The sequence below is a fragment of the Azolla caroliniana genome, unplaced genomic scaffold (assembly GCF_043228905.1).
Source record: "Azolla caroliniana isolate FFs.n. ecotype wild unplaced genomic scaffold, voAzoCaro1.0.p SCAF_5, whole genome shotgun sequence".
NCBI classification, from domain to species: domain Eukaryota; kingdom Viridiplantae; phylum Streptophyta; class Polypodiopsida; order Salviniales; family Salviniaceae; genus Azolla; species Azolla caroliniana.
The window spans coordinates 1,971,494-1,991,441 of record NW_028230440.1 but is presented as its reverse complement, the minus strand read 5'-3'; the positions used below and the strand labels follow the sequence as shown (position 1 = coordinate 1,991,441).

The window sequence follows — 19,948 nt, the reverse complement described above, 5'->3', positions numbered from 1 at the left end:
TAGCTTTCTACCGGCAATTAGGGACATTCTTTGGGACATCCCAAACTATTGTTTTGCTTGTGCAAATTTCTAGAGGCCCCAAGTGCATGTGTGTGAACTTTGAACCAACACATCCAAGTGGACCGAACCATGTAATTTAAACTAGCATTCACATCCACGTATGTTTTTCTTGGTCTTTTCGTGCCTTTACAATACAACTACTTTGTGGTGCGGTAGACTAGTCATTACACCATTGACTACATTAACATTGCCACAGTAGATATTAACCACACGATCATTGCCCTAACAATCCTTTTGAATAAGATGTCGACATTTCGATTGACTTCCATCTTCATGCTTTCCAAAAAGAACTTGTAAACCAACCATGATTATGACAAATTGTTTATATGTGTGCTTAGAAGTTAGTAAGTCTTTATTAGTTCTTCCTTACAACCCTCTATAATATTGCTTCTTAACTCAATGGTCCATTTTCTACAAAACAATTTTGTAGATACTTATATTTTAAAAGAATTTGAGGCCAAGTCGAATCATATAAGATCCAAGAAAACTTTTGTCAAATAGAGAATAGAACCATTTGCTTCATGTAGCCTTTCATACCCATGAATATAATAAATTTCTATTGATGACTAAAATAGACTTCATAATCAAAAGGAGACTTAAATTTTTGCCCACATTATCCTTAACTATTTCTTATACCATGTGCAATGTAGATTCATCCTTGAGTTCACCATTAGTGATTATGATGTAAAGGAGAAATTTTAACACGTATTTGAAGATTTAGCTAATGAATTAACACTTTAACACTTCTTTTGGATAATCATAGAAAGTATATATATAATCCATGCCATAATCAAAAGGAGACCTAAATTTTTGCCCACATTATCCTTAACTATTTCTTATACCATGTGCAATGTAGATTCATCCTTGAGTTCACCATTAGTGATTATGATGTAAAGGAGAAATTTTAACACGTATTTGAAGATTTAGCTAATGAATTAACGCTTTAACACTTCTTTTGGATAATCATAGAAAGCATATATATAATCCATGTTTTATGTTATTCATAATATAATATAGATCGTATATTATATCAAACTCCTTAGTATTCAACAATGCAACCCTTTTCTACGTTTTATTGTTTTTTCTAATAACATCAATATCTAATCAAGCTAAAGATTATTGTATCAACTTGATGCCCGCGTTGATGTGGACGTGAGCCTTATCTAGTCGACATGTTAATTAAGACTTATCCACTTGAAGGTACAATCAATGCTTGTGCTTTTTTACATGCATACAATTATAATGTATGTGTATACCCAAGACATCTGAATTTGGACCATACATAATACATGTACATGTATGTATAGAAATATTTGCATCAAACGCTTCGTAGACATGGCAAGGACATAAAGTGGCATTACCACACTTGCTTTTCAGATAACCACGAGTGAAATCACTAGCCTATTTATATACTGCTTACATTAACTAACAAGGTATGGCGTCCCTTTCAAATCAATAGATGTTTTAGTGATTGCCAAAGAGTAGAGAAATTATATAGACAATGAGAACGTCTTTTACTCAAAGTAAGAAAGCATGAGAGCATAAGATGTTTTTGGTTTCACCTAGTTTTTTAGTGGGATGTTGTTAGCATAGATTTTGAAACAACAGTATGTGTTAGCATAGATTGTAAGGTGTTTTTTTGTTTATGCATATTTTCACCTTTGTTTTTACACATATGTTTTCCAATAAGATCTACACTAGGAGACAACGGCCTATTTTTCCTCATATACAAAATATCTCGTTTTCGTGGCCTATTAAAGGCAATACTAGTTAGAGACCTAAAAAAGGCTAGTTATTTTATTGGGTAAGTTTAGAGAGTATCTTGTATCACGAAGGTTAGAGAGACATTGATAGCAACATATAGAGTGACATTTTTATAACTAATACAGAAATATAATGTTATTACATATGTGTCTTTACTATAGTGTGACGTGATTAATTGTAAGGCGATACATTTTTGGTTTCAAGCTAGAAACTCAGTTGTACCAAAATATTTGGAGACTATAGGAAACTAAGTGAGAATATTCAATTTCATCGCATAAGAAAGCATTGTACAAGGAGGATTCAACAACAAATTGTAAAATATCCATTCAAAAATAGGAGTAAGAATAAATCAATGAATTGTGTGAAATGATTGCAATTTGCATGGAGAAAGTTCCAAAACCCCAAGAAAAAAATATTTTCCAAAATAATCTTTATTACTGTATGTATAACAATGTATAAATGTAGGAGATATTTCTTGAGCCAGTGGGCCTCCACATAAGATAACCCATTGCCACCATGAGAGTCAACAATGGTCAATTATTTTATTCCTCCAACTTTTATTTGCAACTATGGCCAACATGGTTGATCAAGATGAACAATTAACCTAGAATGATGGTGAAACAAAACTTATTGTTTTGGCTAACCCATTGGGTATTAGCTTCAACTAGAGCCATTGGAAGTACAACGCAAGTTGGTTCAAACAAAACAAGAAACACGGTTGGCCAATAGTTGGTACCTCACTTCTTGGACATTATTCTTCAAGAGTGTCCCACCATGGAAATAAAAAATCCAATAAATCAATGGATTGTATGTCAAACCATTTAGTGTCATGAATCATGGCAATCAATATTGAAGAAATATCTACACAAATTATTTGTTGATTTCAAACATGTACAATGTTGAAGGAGCTAGATGTAAGGTTTATTTTTATTTATAGCAACTTCTTTCTAAGATATTTTTCTCTAAAATTTGCCTTTGTAAAGAGTTTAACAATACATAAAGCTTTTTCCCTAGAGTTTAACAATATGTACATAAAGCTTTTCCCTATTATTAGTAGGAATTGGCAACAATTCCAAACCGTTTAAGCCTTAACCGGTTTAGGAGTAAGCTTGGCCCTAAACGGTTCGGTTCGACTTGAGCCTTAACAAACTAAATTCAAATTGGTTAAGGACGCGCAAACATGAACTAAACCGAACCCCTAAACCATTTATAATTGGTTTAACGGCTCGGTTCAAGCTTGAGTCGAGTCGTTTCCTAACTCCTAATTGCTAGTTGGCCCAATCTTAAGTTGTTTTAAATGTTCTTATTTGACATAATGTTGGTATGATAAATATATTCTCATTGGACTTATTAATAGGTCACTCTTAGACAATATTAGACAATATAACAATGTAAAACATTTATGCATATCATGTATATCATATATACATAATACATTTACTAGGTCTTTGTTTTGGAGAACGCTATTCCTTGTATGAAACATTGCAAATAGAACATGGTGTTTGCTAGTCTAGAACCATTTGACTGTGTGTCAGTTCCACAAACATAATGACTGGTCAGACTAATATTCCAAAATATCCACATGCTTGTGGTTGAAACTTGAAAAATGCAATTCTCTAGTTTGGCACGAGGATAAAAAAAACTATGGTAAACATTTTGAGGAAATATAAAAAAATATCATTTTCCATATGTTAAAAAATTGTTGATGCCTTCACGAGACTAAAAGGCACAATTGTATACTCGAAATGTCCATATCTAGAGCACAAAACAATATTCCATTCATCCCCCTAGATGAATCTAAGGTATGTGAAGAATTAGATTTTTGCTCCTAACTATACTTAGCTAATGGAGTATTTCTTCCACATGGGAATTGTTAGGTGCTATCAGACAAATTAGGTAGGTAAGGATGTCAAACTATTCCTAAGCCCATTTGTGTTAATACTAATATCTTAATTCAAATTTCAACAACATTTAATAGTCCTATTGAACGGAAACATCATTGTCGCCAAAGAAAATGAAATCAACTAAGACTCCATTAGTAGTCGCGAGCGAAAGCGGATGTGTAGAAGGTAGGACTTGTCTAATGTTGTTCTAGTTACTCTTGCATAGCTAACTTAGAACCAAGATCTATGCATCCAAGAAAACGTCTTCTCTAGATTGTATTGTTAGTGGGATGACTTGGGTGTCGATGCTACTCCAATCCAAAGCCTAGTAGCAAATGTATGTAAATGAGCAACCAAATGTTGATTGTAACACTCAATTAAGGAAAGCAATGAAAAAAAGAGCTAACACTCAATTGAGGAATGAAGAATCACTCTTCAAGACTTACAACAATCAACCCAATTTCTGAACATAGATTAAGACTTTAAGGTTTTAGGCTTCTGGTGATATTAGGTTAAATAGTCAAAATTACGACTAATGAGAGATTAAACATTTAAGAGAGGCTTAAATTATACCTCAAGTTTATTTAATGTCAAGAGTTAAGTTCTACCTCAACCTTAGAAGACTTATAATGATGCCTTCTAAATCTTTTACAATGCCATTGGGCTTTTTCATATTATCCAACATGTTTCTCTATTCCGTTGTCTTTTTCCTTATTCCCTTGGCACTTCATTCATTCCTTCATTTTTTACCAACATCCAAGTGTATAGAAATGGTTAGTAATTATTATTAACACTAATTGAAACCATAGTTCAAGTCCTTAAGGTACGATACTTAAGGCCTGGACATTTGAATTAGATGTAGAATAAGTGTGAAGAGTTAAAGAGAGAGGTTTTATTAGGAAAGCATTGACTCTAGAAATGAGGAGATCAAGAAGAATTGTCCAAAAGGTCAAAGGTGACTAAGACAATCTTCTAACCTTTTTACAGTCAATTGCTTTCTTCCTTTAACTTTGCTTTCTCTTTCCTTTTTCTTCTTCGTTTGTTTCTTCCAATTTCCCTTGGTTACCAATGTTTTTGCTTACATCATTAAAGAGTGCAAGAGTGTCTCATATGGTAGGTTTTGAACACCACCACCCCCACCCAACCTAATGGGCGCACCTTGTCAAGTGCATCAAGGGGTCAAGAGTCAATAATCTCTTGCATTGAAGTGAAAATCTTCAAGGGAAGGAATGGGGTCAAAGATATTGGTAAGGGACTAAGGTTGGGTGTTGGTTTTCCCAAGACATGAGGTTTGGGGGGATATGGATCGTAGTGGGTGTAAGGTAGTGGTTGTGAAGTCTTAGGGTGTTGGAGCAATTGGATATTTATGAAGCATGGTTGTTTGAAAGAACTCATGGGCGACATGTGGTAGTATTGGAGGTGAGAGTGCCAAGCAAAATTGATGTGGGCGTGCACTCAAAAGTAGCATAAGCATGTACAAAACACATATCAATATCGTCTCAGAATCGTGTTGGTAGGATGGCGGTAAATGGTAATGAGGCTCCATGCCGGATCTGATGAGTTGCTGACAAGCAGGGCCCTTATTAAGGTCGAAGACAAACCCTCATGTCATGTCCATCCAATTCACAAATTTCCAATGTCCAACTACTAGCCAAGTATTCCGAATTTGTGCATGTCTTCAATAGGCTGAAGTTCAACATATTCTCAAGGCATCAATAATTATATGATTTCCCTATTGATATGCAACAAGGGAAAGACTACTTTCGCACTTCATACAAACATTTTGAGTACACATTTATGTCCTTGGGTCTTACAAATATGGAAATAGTTTTCCAACATATAGCAAATGATATTTTTTGGAATTTCCTCTACATTGCCATAGTTTAGCTAGCTCACATCATGATCTACTCAAAGACTCAAGAGGAATGTGACATCCATGTTCATCAATTTATATAACAATTGGAAGAATATTACCTCTATACCAAATTAGTGATGTACAATTTTGGCCACAATCAAGCAAAATTTCTAATACATTTAGTCTCAATAAGAGGAATCACTAGGAATCAAGTGAAGAGCTAATGATAGTTTGAATGGCTCTAGATTGGTGTACTCCATCTTTAGTGGGGGATGTGTAATATTTCATAGGTTTCACAAACTTCTACTACTAGTTTATCAAGAATTACACAAAGTTGATGTTGCCTCTTACGTAGCTCACACAAAAGAATCAACCATTTACATAGAATTTCAAAGCAATCAAGGCATTTGAAAGTTTAAAGAGAGTTGTCACTTCTACCCCCTATTTTGCTCCATGTTGATTTAGCTAAGCTCTTCTTTGTGGAAGCTTATGCATCTAGTTTTTACTCGAGATGCTTAGGTCATATTGGTCCAAATTGTGCTTATTCAATATTCAAGAATCAATATTAATGGGCTCAATTGGCATGATGAATTGCTTTTTAGAAACCATCTTTTCTATGAATATATATTTGTGGGTACTCAAATAGAGCCTTGAGTAATTGCATATAAATCTATCCACAAATATATGCAAACAAGTTTAAAACACAATGAATAACTTAGTCCTCATTGGATAGTCAATGCATTGCAAATGTCCACTATTGCTTGCTGTCACATAGATAATCATGAGAGGATCCATTGTGTATGATACCATTGTCCATCTCATTTCATGTGCCCAAACTACAATGAAGTTTCTTCCCATTCAAAGTAATAGAATTGTGTGTGTGTGTGTGTGTGCTGTGTGTGAAATCCAATGTTCAAAAATCATCTGTTCTTAAAAATGTTATCAAAGAACCAAAAATAAAATAAAATCATTGGTACTATGGCATTTATTACAAATGACAAAAATGTCACTTAAATTGTTGAGATGTGATTATGTTAGACCATATATGTTAACTGAGTATGCTCTACGGATCCTAGAGCTTATGGTGGCGTGAGTTGTGAATCAAGAAAAAATCCAATAAAATCACCTTTGAATACTAGTTGTAAAAACCGAGTTAACACTCAACGTTCATATACAACGAGATTCTCTTTTATTCTGTCTGAAGTATGTTATCCTCTAATCAAATGTTTGTAGCAATTTCCGATATATATATATATTATATTCAAGTAAATCCTGCAATGTAATTATGGTTATAACAACCACTTATAAATCTTGACTTGAACATGCCAGTATCCTCAAGCACATGAACAAAGTTAATCATTTTTTAATATCACCAAAAAAAGCAGTAAACAGCATGGAGAAACAAGCAAGACTCTCTTGAGGAAACATCACAAGACCATGGAACCAAGTGAGAGATGGCAAAAAAGGTATTAACATCTTGCTTGCATCATTCTAACAAACCATAACAAATGACAACAAATATTGATTTGAAATTTTTCCATGAAAATGTCAGAAAAGAAAGAAAACAAAAGTTTTGATAAAGCCCAAATTATCTGGGCAAGACATAAACCAGACATAATACAATCTCACTTGATCGTGACATACCTATTTGTACCATGCTTTGCCCAATGATCCTTCAAGTCAATTGGCAAAGTAACATCGACACCATCGGCACTCAGCCTTTCCAAGATCTTCTTGAAAGCCCCCCCACTCATTTTACGACCGGGGACTCTCGCACCACGTTTTGTTTCACTCATGGGTAGAGGATATGTAGAAACCACATTTGTACAACAAGCTGATTGCCACCCACCTTTACCCCACCTATAACATTGATGCTGAACTCCAGTGCAAGAACAATATGGTATCGGCGTCGAAAACATGTCATAATGATAGTCCATCCCTAAAAAGCTAGTAGTCGCCTCTTGCTTCACTTTATAAGGCATATCGGGTGGTTGAAGTTGATGATGGTATAAATCTTTTGGTAGAGTCTTGGGTGTCAAGGCAGAAACCGACCTTTTCCGCTTCCTAGGAAGTGCTTCTTGCTCCTTCTTACCTTGTTTTTTCATACCATTCATGTTTCCAAACCCACTGTTACAATCTTGAAGTGACGAGAGATGATGGTTAGGTTCGATATGTGGAACGTTAACCATTTGTATTAACTTGGATGCCGTGTCAGCATTGTCTTTGTTGGCCCTTACCATAGCAAGGGCTGCGAGGGCGGTGTCACGCTCCATCCATGCAGTGTTCCTGTCAGCATATGCGACATCCCTCTGTAAGAGAGCCGCATCACGCTCTGCATATGCAGTCTTTTTCTCGGCCATTGCAGTCTCTCGCTCGGCAATGGCTGCATCTCTTTCTGCGAGCACATCCATCAACTTCAATGCAGGGTGGTCCCGGAACAAGTCTTTCAAATGTGTCGGGTCGAAATTTTGCCAGTGCCTTAGATCCATCCTACCAGAGTCATCCATCTACTATCAACTCTTCGTACTCATATATAGTACAAAACTTGTTTATCTCCCTGATAAGTGGAAGTTCGAATTAAGATTTCGATATTGAGAATTCAGAACCAGTCGCACTGCAAAGAATAAAATAAGCACGACATTAATTATGTACGAAAGCACAATCCCAAAGCATTGTCATTATTTATCCATTAGAAAAAGCACTGTCTTTATACATAAGAAAATGTTGTGTTAGACATCCATTAGGATGCATTCAAGTTCAACAGTACGAAATGTATGCCATTTTAAGTCCTGCCATTCTGTAGTACAAACCACTATATGCACACATACTTCCATATCTCTCACACAAGAAAATGCACCACTATACGAAGACAGATGAGCAAAAGGACCAACCAATCTTGTGAGGATAAGTATTATGTACCTATACATAGGATAAGATAAACCTATTCTATACATCATATCTATCCTCCCTGACTTCAGAATATACACTATGTCAATACCTCAAGACGATTGGAATGTCAACTAAAGGTAGCACACCACTCTCATGCGTTCTGGAGACATTGAACCCAATCTTGTCAGTATACTATAGCCCCTTGTGAACACTAATAACCTATTCTCACGAAAATAGTTTCTGCTTTTGCAGTCACCCCTCCGTCTTCCTTCCATAAACTCTTTTCAATAGATATTCAATTTCCGGAAACATGACACAGTATTACATAATATGCATGAAGGCACCATCATATAAAACATCATCAACACTTCCCACTTTCAAAATTTTCCTTCCATAAACTGTTTTCAATAGATGTTCAATTTCCCGAAACATGAGACAGTAATACATAATATGCACTAAGGCACAATCATCAAGACTTCCCACTTTCAAAATTCTCTAGTTTTTTGATTTCCCCAGACACGTGAATGAGACAGTATTCAAACACTCAATAAATACACAAGACACCATTATATAAGACGTCATCAACATTTCCTACTTCCAATTTCTCTTCATTTCATGGTTAAATAACTTTTCAGATTACTTCCATGTCATGTGCAACCATTTCTAGCCAATAATGGTCTCCAAAATGTAAGCAAAACCCATTTTGCATTTCCTTTTGGTCCTCCTAGCAAAAACCTGAAATATGCATTCTCTTTGTAATATTCGGGACCCATATTAGAATCACCAACTCATCTAACACATTCATTGCCTTTTAAACCTTCACAGACTATGAGAAAATAATATCTCCAGGGTCTACGTCTGATGATAAAGATTCACACAAGTAGATGCTACCAGTATTACTCTTTATTATTAAAGAGCTAGAAATGGAAACTGAAGCTTGAAACCTCAAGCCCATATCTAGAAAAAATAGATCGTTATCTACAAACAATAAAGTCAAGTAGCAAAAAGAAACACAGAAACATCCATGGAACCATCCTCTGCAATACGGGAAAATGTAGAAAATGAGGAAACAAGTAGGCACACACGTTTTGTCTTTATTATATTTCAAACAGAAGATAGTGATGGAGAGCTTCTTCCTTCAGATCTAGCACGAGGGATAATCTTAGTTCACATCTATAATATTAAGAAGTCATATATCTGAGGATAATAGGATGGAGTTTTACTGCTAAAATCAACCCCAGATGTTCATTTCCGTACGAATGGTAAACCCTAAGTTTCAATAATCCATGGTATGCTAACATTTCATACTTACGAAACCCGCCAATTTCAGTCCCATACACTAAATTAACTTAAGAACCCTAAACTTTCAAACCCAAATATAGTCATCATCTTAGGAAACCCTAGAATCTGAGGCCCACGTAATAAAAGAAACCCTAATACGGGAGGAAGCAGAAAATATCTCTGAAGAAGCCGCCCTCGAAAGGGTGAGAGGAGATCTCTGAAGAAACCCTAAAAGAGGATGAAGAGAATATATCTCTCTTCTTAGCCATGAGATTCATATAAATGTCGCTTATCTCTGATCTCTTCATACGGCACAGATCTGGTTCTGATAAAGGAAACAGACGATCGAAGACATATAAGAGTATCTAAAACAGAGGGCATCAAAAACATAGGCAGATCGATAGATAGATAGATAGATGATCTCTCCAGTTATAAAAGAGGATAAACAAGTGAAAAAAAAAGAGATGAGAGAGAGAGAGAAGGAGAAAGAGAGAGAGAGAGAGAGAGAGAGAGAGAGACGCACACAAACAGACAGAGAGAGGGAGAGATGAGATAGAAAGAGAAGCTAGAAAAAAAAACAGAGAGAGAGAGAGAGAAGAAGCAAATCAGAGAGAGAGAGAGAGAGAGAAGGGACGAATTACAGAGAGAGAGAGAGAGAGAGAGAGAGAGAAACCTTTGTTAATCCGATGCACAGAGGAAGAATGAAGAAGATGGGCAGAGAGAGAGAGAGAGAGAGAGAGAAATCTTCTGGGAGTGGAAATCTGCCCTAAAAATAACAAGCTTTCACCATCTCTGCATCTACATACTCTCTCTGTATCTCTCAAAGAGAGAGAGAGAGAGAGAGAGACCTTTATTATTATTCATTATTATTATTGTATTTATATTTCTCCAAATTCATACCTTTTTATATTACTCATATTTTTCTCTGTTTATTATGTATCCCTTTGGCAAAGAAGAAAAACTGGGCACACCCCCACCCCCAAGGCCAGGGGGCCAAAATGGAGGACCATCCGATATGTAGCCTCTCTCACGACAATGGCCTCCCAACACCTCCCCCCATAAACAGACACATGGTTCGTGGGCCTCACCTTCAACGCAGCCATATAGACCATTAGGACCAAGGCCCTACCCCTCTCACAATGATGGCCTCCCATCATCCCCTGTGGATGCTTGATTCCCTACGCTTCACCTTCAAAGCAACCGTACACACCACATTGCAAACATAACCAACCACGATGTATCCGTATTTGTATCTGTAACACTAGACACACGGCAATTGCACCTAATACATGTAGGGGAGGGGGAGGGAACATGTGCAACTATGGTCGCCCATTGTTGATCGCCCGTGTGTGGTCAACCAACTACTCGAAGTAGGACCCCTCCCCTCCCTCGTTGGCTTGTATCTATTAGATAGACCACAAACATTTTGAAACGCGTGGTCAATATCAGGGAGAAGGAAGCAATTGTCGTGATTGAGTGGAAGTGACACATTGTTGCCTAATGAGGATTTGCTCCTTATGCATGCAAGAGTATTTGAGACACTAGGCTATACCATTTTATTATGTCCTATCTGCCCACAAGCACCTCTCTCTCTCTCTCTCTCTCTCTCTCTCTCTCTCTCTCTCTCTCTCTCTCTCTCTCTCTCTCTCTCTCTCTCTCTCTCTCTCTCTCTCTCAGGGTACACAAGTTAGTCTCTTGCTTTATGTAGATGACATAGTTTTGCTCTCGGAGTAGGAACACAACCTACAAAGGCTCCCTAATGCCTTAGATGACTTTTCACACAACGAGGATTGGTAATGAATCTAGGAAAAACCAAAGTTCTTATCTTTCACACATCTATTCGAGTTAGGACTACATGTCACCTAACCCTCTCCCATAGACTAGTTGAGGTAGTTGGATCATATGTATATCTTGGAGTCACTTTCAATGCTCGCTAAGGTCAATTTTCGATGACACAGACAGCTAAAGACAGACTAACGAGAGGATATGCATCCTTCTCACTCTTAGAGAGACAATGCCACCAGGCATACATTCAAGACCCACGTACTAAGGGGTGGCTCTTCGATTCATTAGTAGTTTGGGCTTCAAAGTTACCATCTTTCATGTGGACGCAACTAGAGAGAGCATCGGTGATGATGTTATTATGTCAACTTCGAAGCAAATCGATGGTACCACATGACATTATTAAAGTAAAGTGCACTTTACCCCTGATGTTAGTAGAAGCACTTTTCGAACTTGTAGTTTTTATTTATACGATACATTGTCAACCATAAAGATAGGATATCTCGTCAAGCTTTTGAGGCATCTCGATCACTTTATGAGTCCGGAGACACTAGATCTTGGTATAGCATTGTGGTGAGTTGACTTCTTGCAAACAACATAGACATTAATAACATACCTCCCCTTAGGTACGACCATGAGTCTTAAAAAACTTTAATCTCTCATGAGGACCGTAATAAAGTAATACGCTGAGAAATATGGCAATTTTACACTTGATATAAATGGATCACCCCACAAGAGCCACTCCCATCTAAAATGTTGTACAATGAGGAACACTTCATGCACTTCTATCTAGATACATTCTTACCGAATGCACTAAGGGTTGCCATTGGACAACTTAGAATATCATCTCACCAACTTGAGATTGAGAATGGTCATACAAATGGAGTTGCTAGAGAGGAAAGTATATGTAGATTATGCCACATAGAGGTAGAGGATGAATACCACTTTACATGCAAGTGTCCAACTTATGCCGAGATAAGGGCAAAATATCAAAACATACTTGGACCCTCCCCCACCATCTCCAAAATATTAGATACATGAGATATAAAGAAATTAGGTAGATATATCTTAGAGCTAAAACAATGTAGAGAGAATAAGCTACAAAATGTTAACAAGAACCTTTAGAATTCTCCCCAACATGTAACAAATGAAAATTTTCAGGGATAGGGGGAGACGATGAATCTGGACACACTTGCACTAATCGGCCTCTCCCTTGATGAAGCAGAGAACCAAAGAACAACCAAACAGCCTCAGATATCGGGCTTCAAAGCAACTCGACGTGGTGTAGAAGTTATTAAGAAGAGAAGGGAACGTGAACTACACCGCCTAGAAACTATGGTTGGGGTACCATTTATATTGGGACCGTGGGCTACAACTGCATCGAAACCCTTTGACCTTCCGTTTCTTTTCGAAATACTTTGATTGAAATGAAACTAGGCCTAGTACAAAGTCATAGCCTTTAGGGAATATATTACACCATAACACGTTTTGTACAATACTATAACTCTTTTAGCTTAAGTTCTATTTTATTTTAATTTTATTTTTGATGAATAGGTAAATACCCCATTTTGTTGTAAACCAATTGTCTCATGGGCCACTTTGGTCTTTGAAGACGTTAATATTTCTTTCTTTCTTTCTTTCTCTCACTCACTCTCTCTCTCTCTCTCACACACACACACACTCATTTCTTTTGTAAAAGTGATGTACATGTTATGAAAACATGGGAGTACAAAAAATACCTTATCATCCCACATGCAACATACAACCTTTCCACCTTTTATCTCTCGCCAATTGCAAAGAATGGGCCATAAGAATGGGCAAAGCATATAACCATCCTTGAATATGATCACATCTAGGAAGCACATGAAACTTGGTTTGCATAGTTTTGAAGGCCATGTCATCTTATCCACTCGAACACAATAGTCATGAATATCTCTCTTCTTCTTCGTTGCAAACATATGTTTTTATGAAAACAACGAGACGAGATGAAAAGCCACGATATTATTACAACATAACAATACAAAAACCCATGGTACCTCAACTCCTCCAATAGTAGTGATGTGGTTGTATGTCCATATTTATAGGTTCCTATAGAATAACTTAGTGATTTCTATAATGTTCTAGAATGTTCTAGGCCTAGAATATCCTAAGATGTTATAGGATATTCTAGGTCCAGAACATTCTAGAACATTTACAATATCAGTCTATTACAAGAAGTAGCTTTTATTATCTCATATAATCATATGCTATCTTAATGGTTAGGTTCTTGTTTATGTATTACAAGGTCTTGGGTTAAAGCCCAAGTGAAGCCACATAATGTTCACGGATTCATGACAGTTCCTACCTTATTTCAAATGAGTTTCTCTAAACATCCAACCATCATTTGTTGCTTTGTGAGCCCATTTGTTGAATGTTTATCTTGGAAGTAATTTATTGTTTTCTTCATGCAATGTCATCACCTTATTTGCATCTTTGTCCAATTTAGTCTCCCTAATCATGCCCAATCTCATATGGTTCCGTCAATCAATAGTCTTAACCAAACTAAAAAGTTGCACATGGTTTTTGTTGAGATGGATTGTTTATTAATCAAAATGTTAGGATATGTTTATTTGACGTGACAATTCTTTGTGTGTAATGGAATGTCGTGTTTACATCTCTATTTTAAACAAATGACGTTGAAATATTGTTGCCCATGTGTATGGACACGAAAGTCATCATCGTGGGTTATACTCCAATTCTCCACAGTTGTCTTTGGTCATGGTTCTTGGCATAAAAGTTGTTGCCATGGTTCTACTCTACCTTGACAATTATAATGTTATCTTTGGACTAAGGAGTCCAAACACAAGGAATGGTATGTCCCATCACCTAAGGGTCAAATTGCTTGGGTAGACGATCAGGAGGCAACCAAAGAGGCCTACATGGTCAATAGGAGAATGTGATGTCTAATTGATTGTCGTTCTCTTTTTTATTATAATTAGCTTACCCTAGTGGTACTTTGTTACACTATTAGCACTATGTATTGGGTTTGAAACACAATCTCTCACCTCTTTATTACTTCATATATATCTCTTAATTTACTAGATGCCATTGTGGAATGCAGGGCAACCTTACCAATTGAGCTACATCCATATGGGCTCTCTCTCTCTTATACTTATTAAATTACAAAAACAGTCTAGCTAGATTCCATATAAAGCCATTTTATATTATTAGGCCATGGAAATCTTCTTCAAATGATATGATGACACCAGAATTGAGGATCCAACCCATTGTGTCATTGTAGGACCATGCAAACACACCCTCGTGGTTGATCAAGTTGACTAGGTATTGGCAAAGACATGGCACATGATCCTTGGCAAATAGCACTAATTGTGGATCAATGTAAGATCATAGGTTCACATGTACTAGAGTTGTACTTTGCATCATTATGCAAAGTTTGCATTTCTTGATTCGATGTTTCTTATTCTCAAACAAGTTTGGTGAGAGACAAAGTTGTTGGCTCTTGTGCATCAACCCTTCCACATTTGAGATGCTGGCTACTAGCATGTTTTGGTAACGATAGAATTGCACCAATTGAAGTACATCAATCTTGAACAAAAGAATGACCTTCAAAGTACATAAAACTTGAACAGTTGTGGGGAGCTTATGACAATTGTCTTTCAACGTTAATTGTGTTCAAAGGTCAACCTAAAGGACAAGGTGGGTATTCACATTTTGCAAGATGAAAGATGACCGTTGAGACATGGAAAGGGCAACCATCAACATGGAACAATAGGTTCTCAATCGAGTTGGTGTCCACCATGCAAAGCCAAAATTGGCACCTCTCCCAATATGTCGAACTTTTAACATGTTTTCATTTTTACATCTGACACATTGTAGTCATTGATGTACATGTTGATAATGGAAGCATGTCAACGACCATAATAAACCTAAAGTAAAGACTTGAGGTGGTTAGGGTGGTTTTAATTGTGCAAGGAGGGCTAGATGATAATACATGCAATCAACTCATTTGTAGTGTAGGTTGGACTCATATTCCCAATCATCACAATCATGACCACGATATTGACAGTACGGTCTTAGGCTTGGTTGATGTTGGGGGATTCATATGATTAGATACTCGAAGGTTATGCACAATGAATCTTGTAGGGTTGACGAGAATGTTGTATTGAGGTCATTCTCTCATCGGGGTTGGGGGTAAAAGTTTCCAACAACAACCGCTTGCAATAGATAACGAATTGTGGGAAACCATCAAGAGGGTATGCGGATAAGCCACATACGTACTGTATGCAGGTATGTATGTATACATGTGTGTGTATATATGTACCTACGTATGTATGCATGCATGCATGTAGCCTTGTAGGTATGTACATATACGTACATACACACAGTATGTGTGTGTATGTATGTATACATGTATGTGTGTCTAGACTCTATACATATACGGACGTATGTATGTATGTACCTACGTCTGTATGCATGTATGTAGAAGAAGAGGTTAGTGACCTTGCATAATACAAGCCCTTTTGATTACATACATAATACTACAAAACAGAGAGAGACAGAGACAGAGACAGAGACAGAGACAGAGACAGAGACAGAGACAGAGACAGATTTCCATGGAGGAGCATGAGCATGAGCATGAGCATGAACACGAACAGGAGGAAGGGGAGGGGAGGAGGTCCATAGCAAACCATCTCTCCAAGAGATCGCGAAGAAACAAAGGTCTTGTTGTCGTCTTTGATCCCGCAGCTCGCAAGTAAGAATATCTAAACTCTGAGAGAGGGAGCGAGAGAATATCTAAACTCTGAGAGAGAGAGAGAGAGAGAGGGAGAGAGAGAGAGAAGAAGAAGAAGAAGTGTACTAACATCTCTAAAGGCATAAACGAGCGAATAGAAGAAGGGACTGATGGAAAGTGAGAGAGATATCTTGTTTTCTTTTCAAAACATTGCCAGGATTGTGTCCATATTTTAACAGGAATTAGTGGAGCATTTATAGTTCAGGATACTAGCCCTTAACGGTTAAGTGTTTAGAGGACTATCCCACGAGGGTTTAGTAGGGTCCTTGTCATTGATTGTTTCTTTTAGTTTTTTGTGTCCAGAGCATCAGCCTTTAGGGTCATGGGTTAGAGTACTATACTTTGGGGGTTTAGTGTTGGAATTATTGGGTGATTAAGGGAATGTACTATTTTGTAAAGTTTTAGTGTTTAGAATATTAGCTCATTAAGCTGAACTTTTAGTCAGGATTTAAGGTTCAGAGTCTAAGGATATATTCAATAAAAAATGCCAGGTACTATTTAATACTAGCCCCTGATCCTGATATTTTGTTTGTTTACTAATTATTAAAGGGTTTCTGGTACAGAGTACTAGCCTTTGAGAGTTTAGGATCTAGTGTATTGTCTCTTGAAGTCTCAGTTAGGTTTTATATTACGAATCCAGGCTTTAGCATCTGGCTTTGTGGGTTAGAATTTGTTTGTTTTCTTGTCTGCTTGAGCTGTCGTGAAAATTAATGATGTTTTGTATAAATGGATACAACAAGAGAGCACTGACCTGGAAATCATTGCAAGGAATGTTTTTGAACTATTTTGAAATTATCTTGAGTTTGCTCTAGTTCTGGCTAACAAGCATAAATAGTCTATGGTCAGTAGTTAAATTTTATATCAGTTTAGAGCACATAGGTTTTTTTGCCTATCTCGATAAGGCTGAACCAACAAAACTAACCTCCGTATTTTCTATATTAAGAGGGCTTAATGATGATTGATAGAGTCACTTACTGATTTCACTCAATCTTTTATCTTCCTCTGGTAGATAGAGCCTGGTCGCTCGATCTTCTGTTCACTGGTGTTAGATAATGTTGGATCCCCATTTTGCTCACTCTTTGGTTGGCTCAAAGTTCGAATCGTACCTCTCTCTCTAGAAGGATAAAATATATTTCTCTATAAATAACCTCTGTATTCTCTATATTAAGAGGGCTTAATGATGATTGATAGAGTCACTTACTGATTTCATTCAATCCTTTATCTTTCTCTGGTAGATAGAGTCAGGTCACTTGATCTTCTGTTCACCGCTAGCAACCCAGGAGAGTGAAAATGGCCAAAAACATGGGCCATAAATGCATTACATTGTCCGTAACACTCAATTGAGCTTAGATTGGACATAACATCCAAGGCAAAGTTGATTATGCATGTGTGCTGTAGTTATTATCTTTTTTTGGGCATCCATATTAAGCCACATCATTGGGCATCCTCAGAAATGATTTCAATCTAAACAAAGTTCGTTATCTTGTACAATAAACTAATTTCAGAAACTATTTCTTGAGATGAAATTTTGTCTTTCAGAACCACTCGATGTTATGTGATTTCTGATACTAGTTTTTGGAAGATTGAATATCATAAATTAAACTAGTTAATGTTTCGAAGATACCTTACCATCTGTTAGAGGCTGCCAAAATGTAGCTTGCTTATTCGAGGGCAGTCTTAACTTTGTGGAAGATCATAAAATAGGGATGAAGATGAAAAGTCCTGGTGACATTGCCATTTTTCAATGCTATTTATTGTTGAAATAGGGCTGTGGAATTTCTGAATTGACCTGAAATATTATATTTTCATTATGTATGTTGTAGTCTGAATAAATCCATTTTGTAGGATAGTCATCCAATCTAGTAGTAAGGAATTGTTTGTTATAAGCAAATTCTTCAGTTTATGCATTATGCATTATATGTAATGAACTTGCTTCCATGAAGAAATTTATTTTCCTTTCTCCAAACAGATCATTTGTAACAGGATTCCAGAAAAGGAAGAAGAAAAGAAGGAAAATTGCGGAGCATGAGAAGCAGGTGAAAGATCGTCAGAAACGTCTTGAAGATCGAAAAGAGGTTTGTTCCCTTCATGTTTCTTAATCAAATATAAAAAGTCATAGTTTTTTTCCCTAATACTAAAAAGGTTATCATATATATATATATATATATGTCCATTCATTACTTCACAAAGCATATAACATTGTGTGTTGTATTCCACTTTTCTTTTACATATTAACTTTGATCTTGTTTCCTCTTACTCTAAGATGTTATCATCATAAATCTCTATATCAATGTAATTTCTGTTGAAGCCAATGCATATCAATTAATTTCTACAAGCTATGTGGGCTATTACGATTAAGAGGAAACATGAATTTGAATAGAGAGGCTATGTATACGTCATCATGATTCCAATGCATATCAATTGGTTTCTACAAGCTATGTGGGCAATTACGATTAAGAGGAAACACGAATTTGAATAGAGAGGCTATGTATACTTCATCATGAGTCTAACAAGATTTTGTATTACGTGGTTTTTATAATGCCAGAGACGACTTGCATTGAGGCTTGCAACTGGAGAATCTAAATTAGGAGTGGATGCAGGTGTTAATAATGGCGAGGATGATGTTGATGACAGTGAACTTGCTTCCAATGAAATTGAACATGAACAAACACAAATTGGTAATGCTAAACATTTTATAAATAAATGTCCAAACCAATAAAAAATTAGTATTGGTTTAATTCTAATAGAACATTAATTGGCTACCAATAGTTAATTTTGTTTAATCTCCTATGTGATTTGCTTGTTCCTAAATGTTGTTTTTGTTTTCAAAGGCACCGTTGTATATGAGGACGAGGATATAACAACAATTGTGAATACTTGTAGCATCAATATGAATAGGGACTTTGATTCACATGTGCAGACAAAGCAAGAAGTTGGCAAAGTTGCACCAAAGGCTTGCGGCTTAAGCGCAAAGAAAAACTCAGATAAACGAAGACCACCGAGCTCTAATCGGTTTAAACAACCCAGAAAATAAACGGTGATGTGACCTTATCAACTTTCAATGCAACCATAATATAACAAGTTCCTGTCATCTATGGTATAATGAATACGAACATCTGACGAAGCTATTTCTAATGGAATAGTTGGAGGTCCAAGGGCTTCTTGATATGAGGAATGGATTTGAATTGCCTTTTCTCAAAAGTTTGATATGATGAATGGTTTTCAATTGCCTTTCTCCAAAGGTTGTGTTGATCTTCTATCAGTTTCATTATCTTTATATTCTTGTATGATCTAGTTTCTGCAACTAATTATTCATAGAATCTTCCAAAATGATGTAACATGAATTGTCTGTCAAACTTTTTGGGACACTGTTATCACACTTTGTTAATGTTTCCCATGAACATTGATTGATGCCCTCTTCTAATAGTTTTACCCTCTAATTAGGGGAGCTTTTAATAGTGTTACTGTCAACACCATAGTTTCGAATGCTTGTATACCATATAAACCCATCTCTTCTAGATGTAACCTGATTAACTAATTGTATCTTGGATGTTGTAGTGTATATTTTCTACCTTGTATTACCTCTTTGGCATTTATATGGGTGGTTTTGCATGACAAATCCATTCTCATGGATGTTCCTAG

At 36.5% G+C, this 19,948-nt stretch overlaps 2 protein-coding genes across 2 annotated transcripts; one reads left to right on the top strand and one right to left on the bottom strand.

Annotated features, from left to right (window-relative positions):
* Positions 1 to 7,069: 7,069 nt before the first annotated feature.
* On the bottom strand, positions 7,070 to 9,189 carry LOC147863580 (protein BASIC PENTACYSTEINE1-like). Its single transcript, XM_087319537.1, has one exon. The coding sequence runs from the start codon at positions 8,067 to 8,069 to the stop codon at positions 7,188 to 7,190; it is 882 nt and encodes a 293-aa protein (XP_087175663.1). The 5' UTR covers positions 8,070 to 9,189; the 3' UTR covers positions 7,070 to 7,187.
* A 6,913-nt stretch (positions 9,190 to 16,102) lies between these two features.
* LOC147863579 (ribosomal RNA-processing protein) lies at positions 16,103 to 19,636 on the top strand. The gene is made up of 4 exons (XM_087319119.1): positions 16,103 to 16,267; positions 18,276 to 18,381; positions 18,852 to 18,984; positions 19,138 to 19,636. The coding sequence occupies exons 1-4, from the start codon at positions 16,128 to 16,130 to the stop codon at positions 19,338 to 19,340; spliced, it is 582 nt and encodes a 193-aa protein (XP_087175245.1). The 5' UTR covers positions 16,103 to 16,127; the 3' UTR covers positions 19,341 to 19,636.
* Positions 19,637 to 19,948: the final 312 nt, after the last annotated feature.

Bases quoted from the DNA above. Each gene is read 5' to 3' on its own strand.
- LOC147863580 (XM_087319537.1), bottom strand. From the start codon at position 8,069: ATGGATGACTCTGGTAGGATGGATCTAAGGCACTGGCAAAATTTCGAC.
- LOC147863579 (XM_087319119.1), top strand. From the start codon at position 16,128: ATGGAGGAGCATGAGCATGAGCATGAGCATGAACACGAACAGGAGGAA. The intron at 16,268-18,275 runs GTAAGAATATCT...TTCTCCAAACAG, and splicing joins TTTGATCCCGCAGCTCGCAA to ATCATTTGTAACAGGATTCC. The intron at 18,985-19,137 runs GTAATGCTAAAC...TTGTTTTCAAAG, and splicing joins ACATGAACAAACACAAATTG to GCACCGTTGTATATGAGGAC.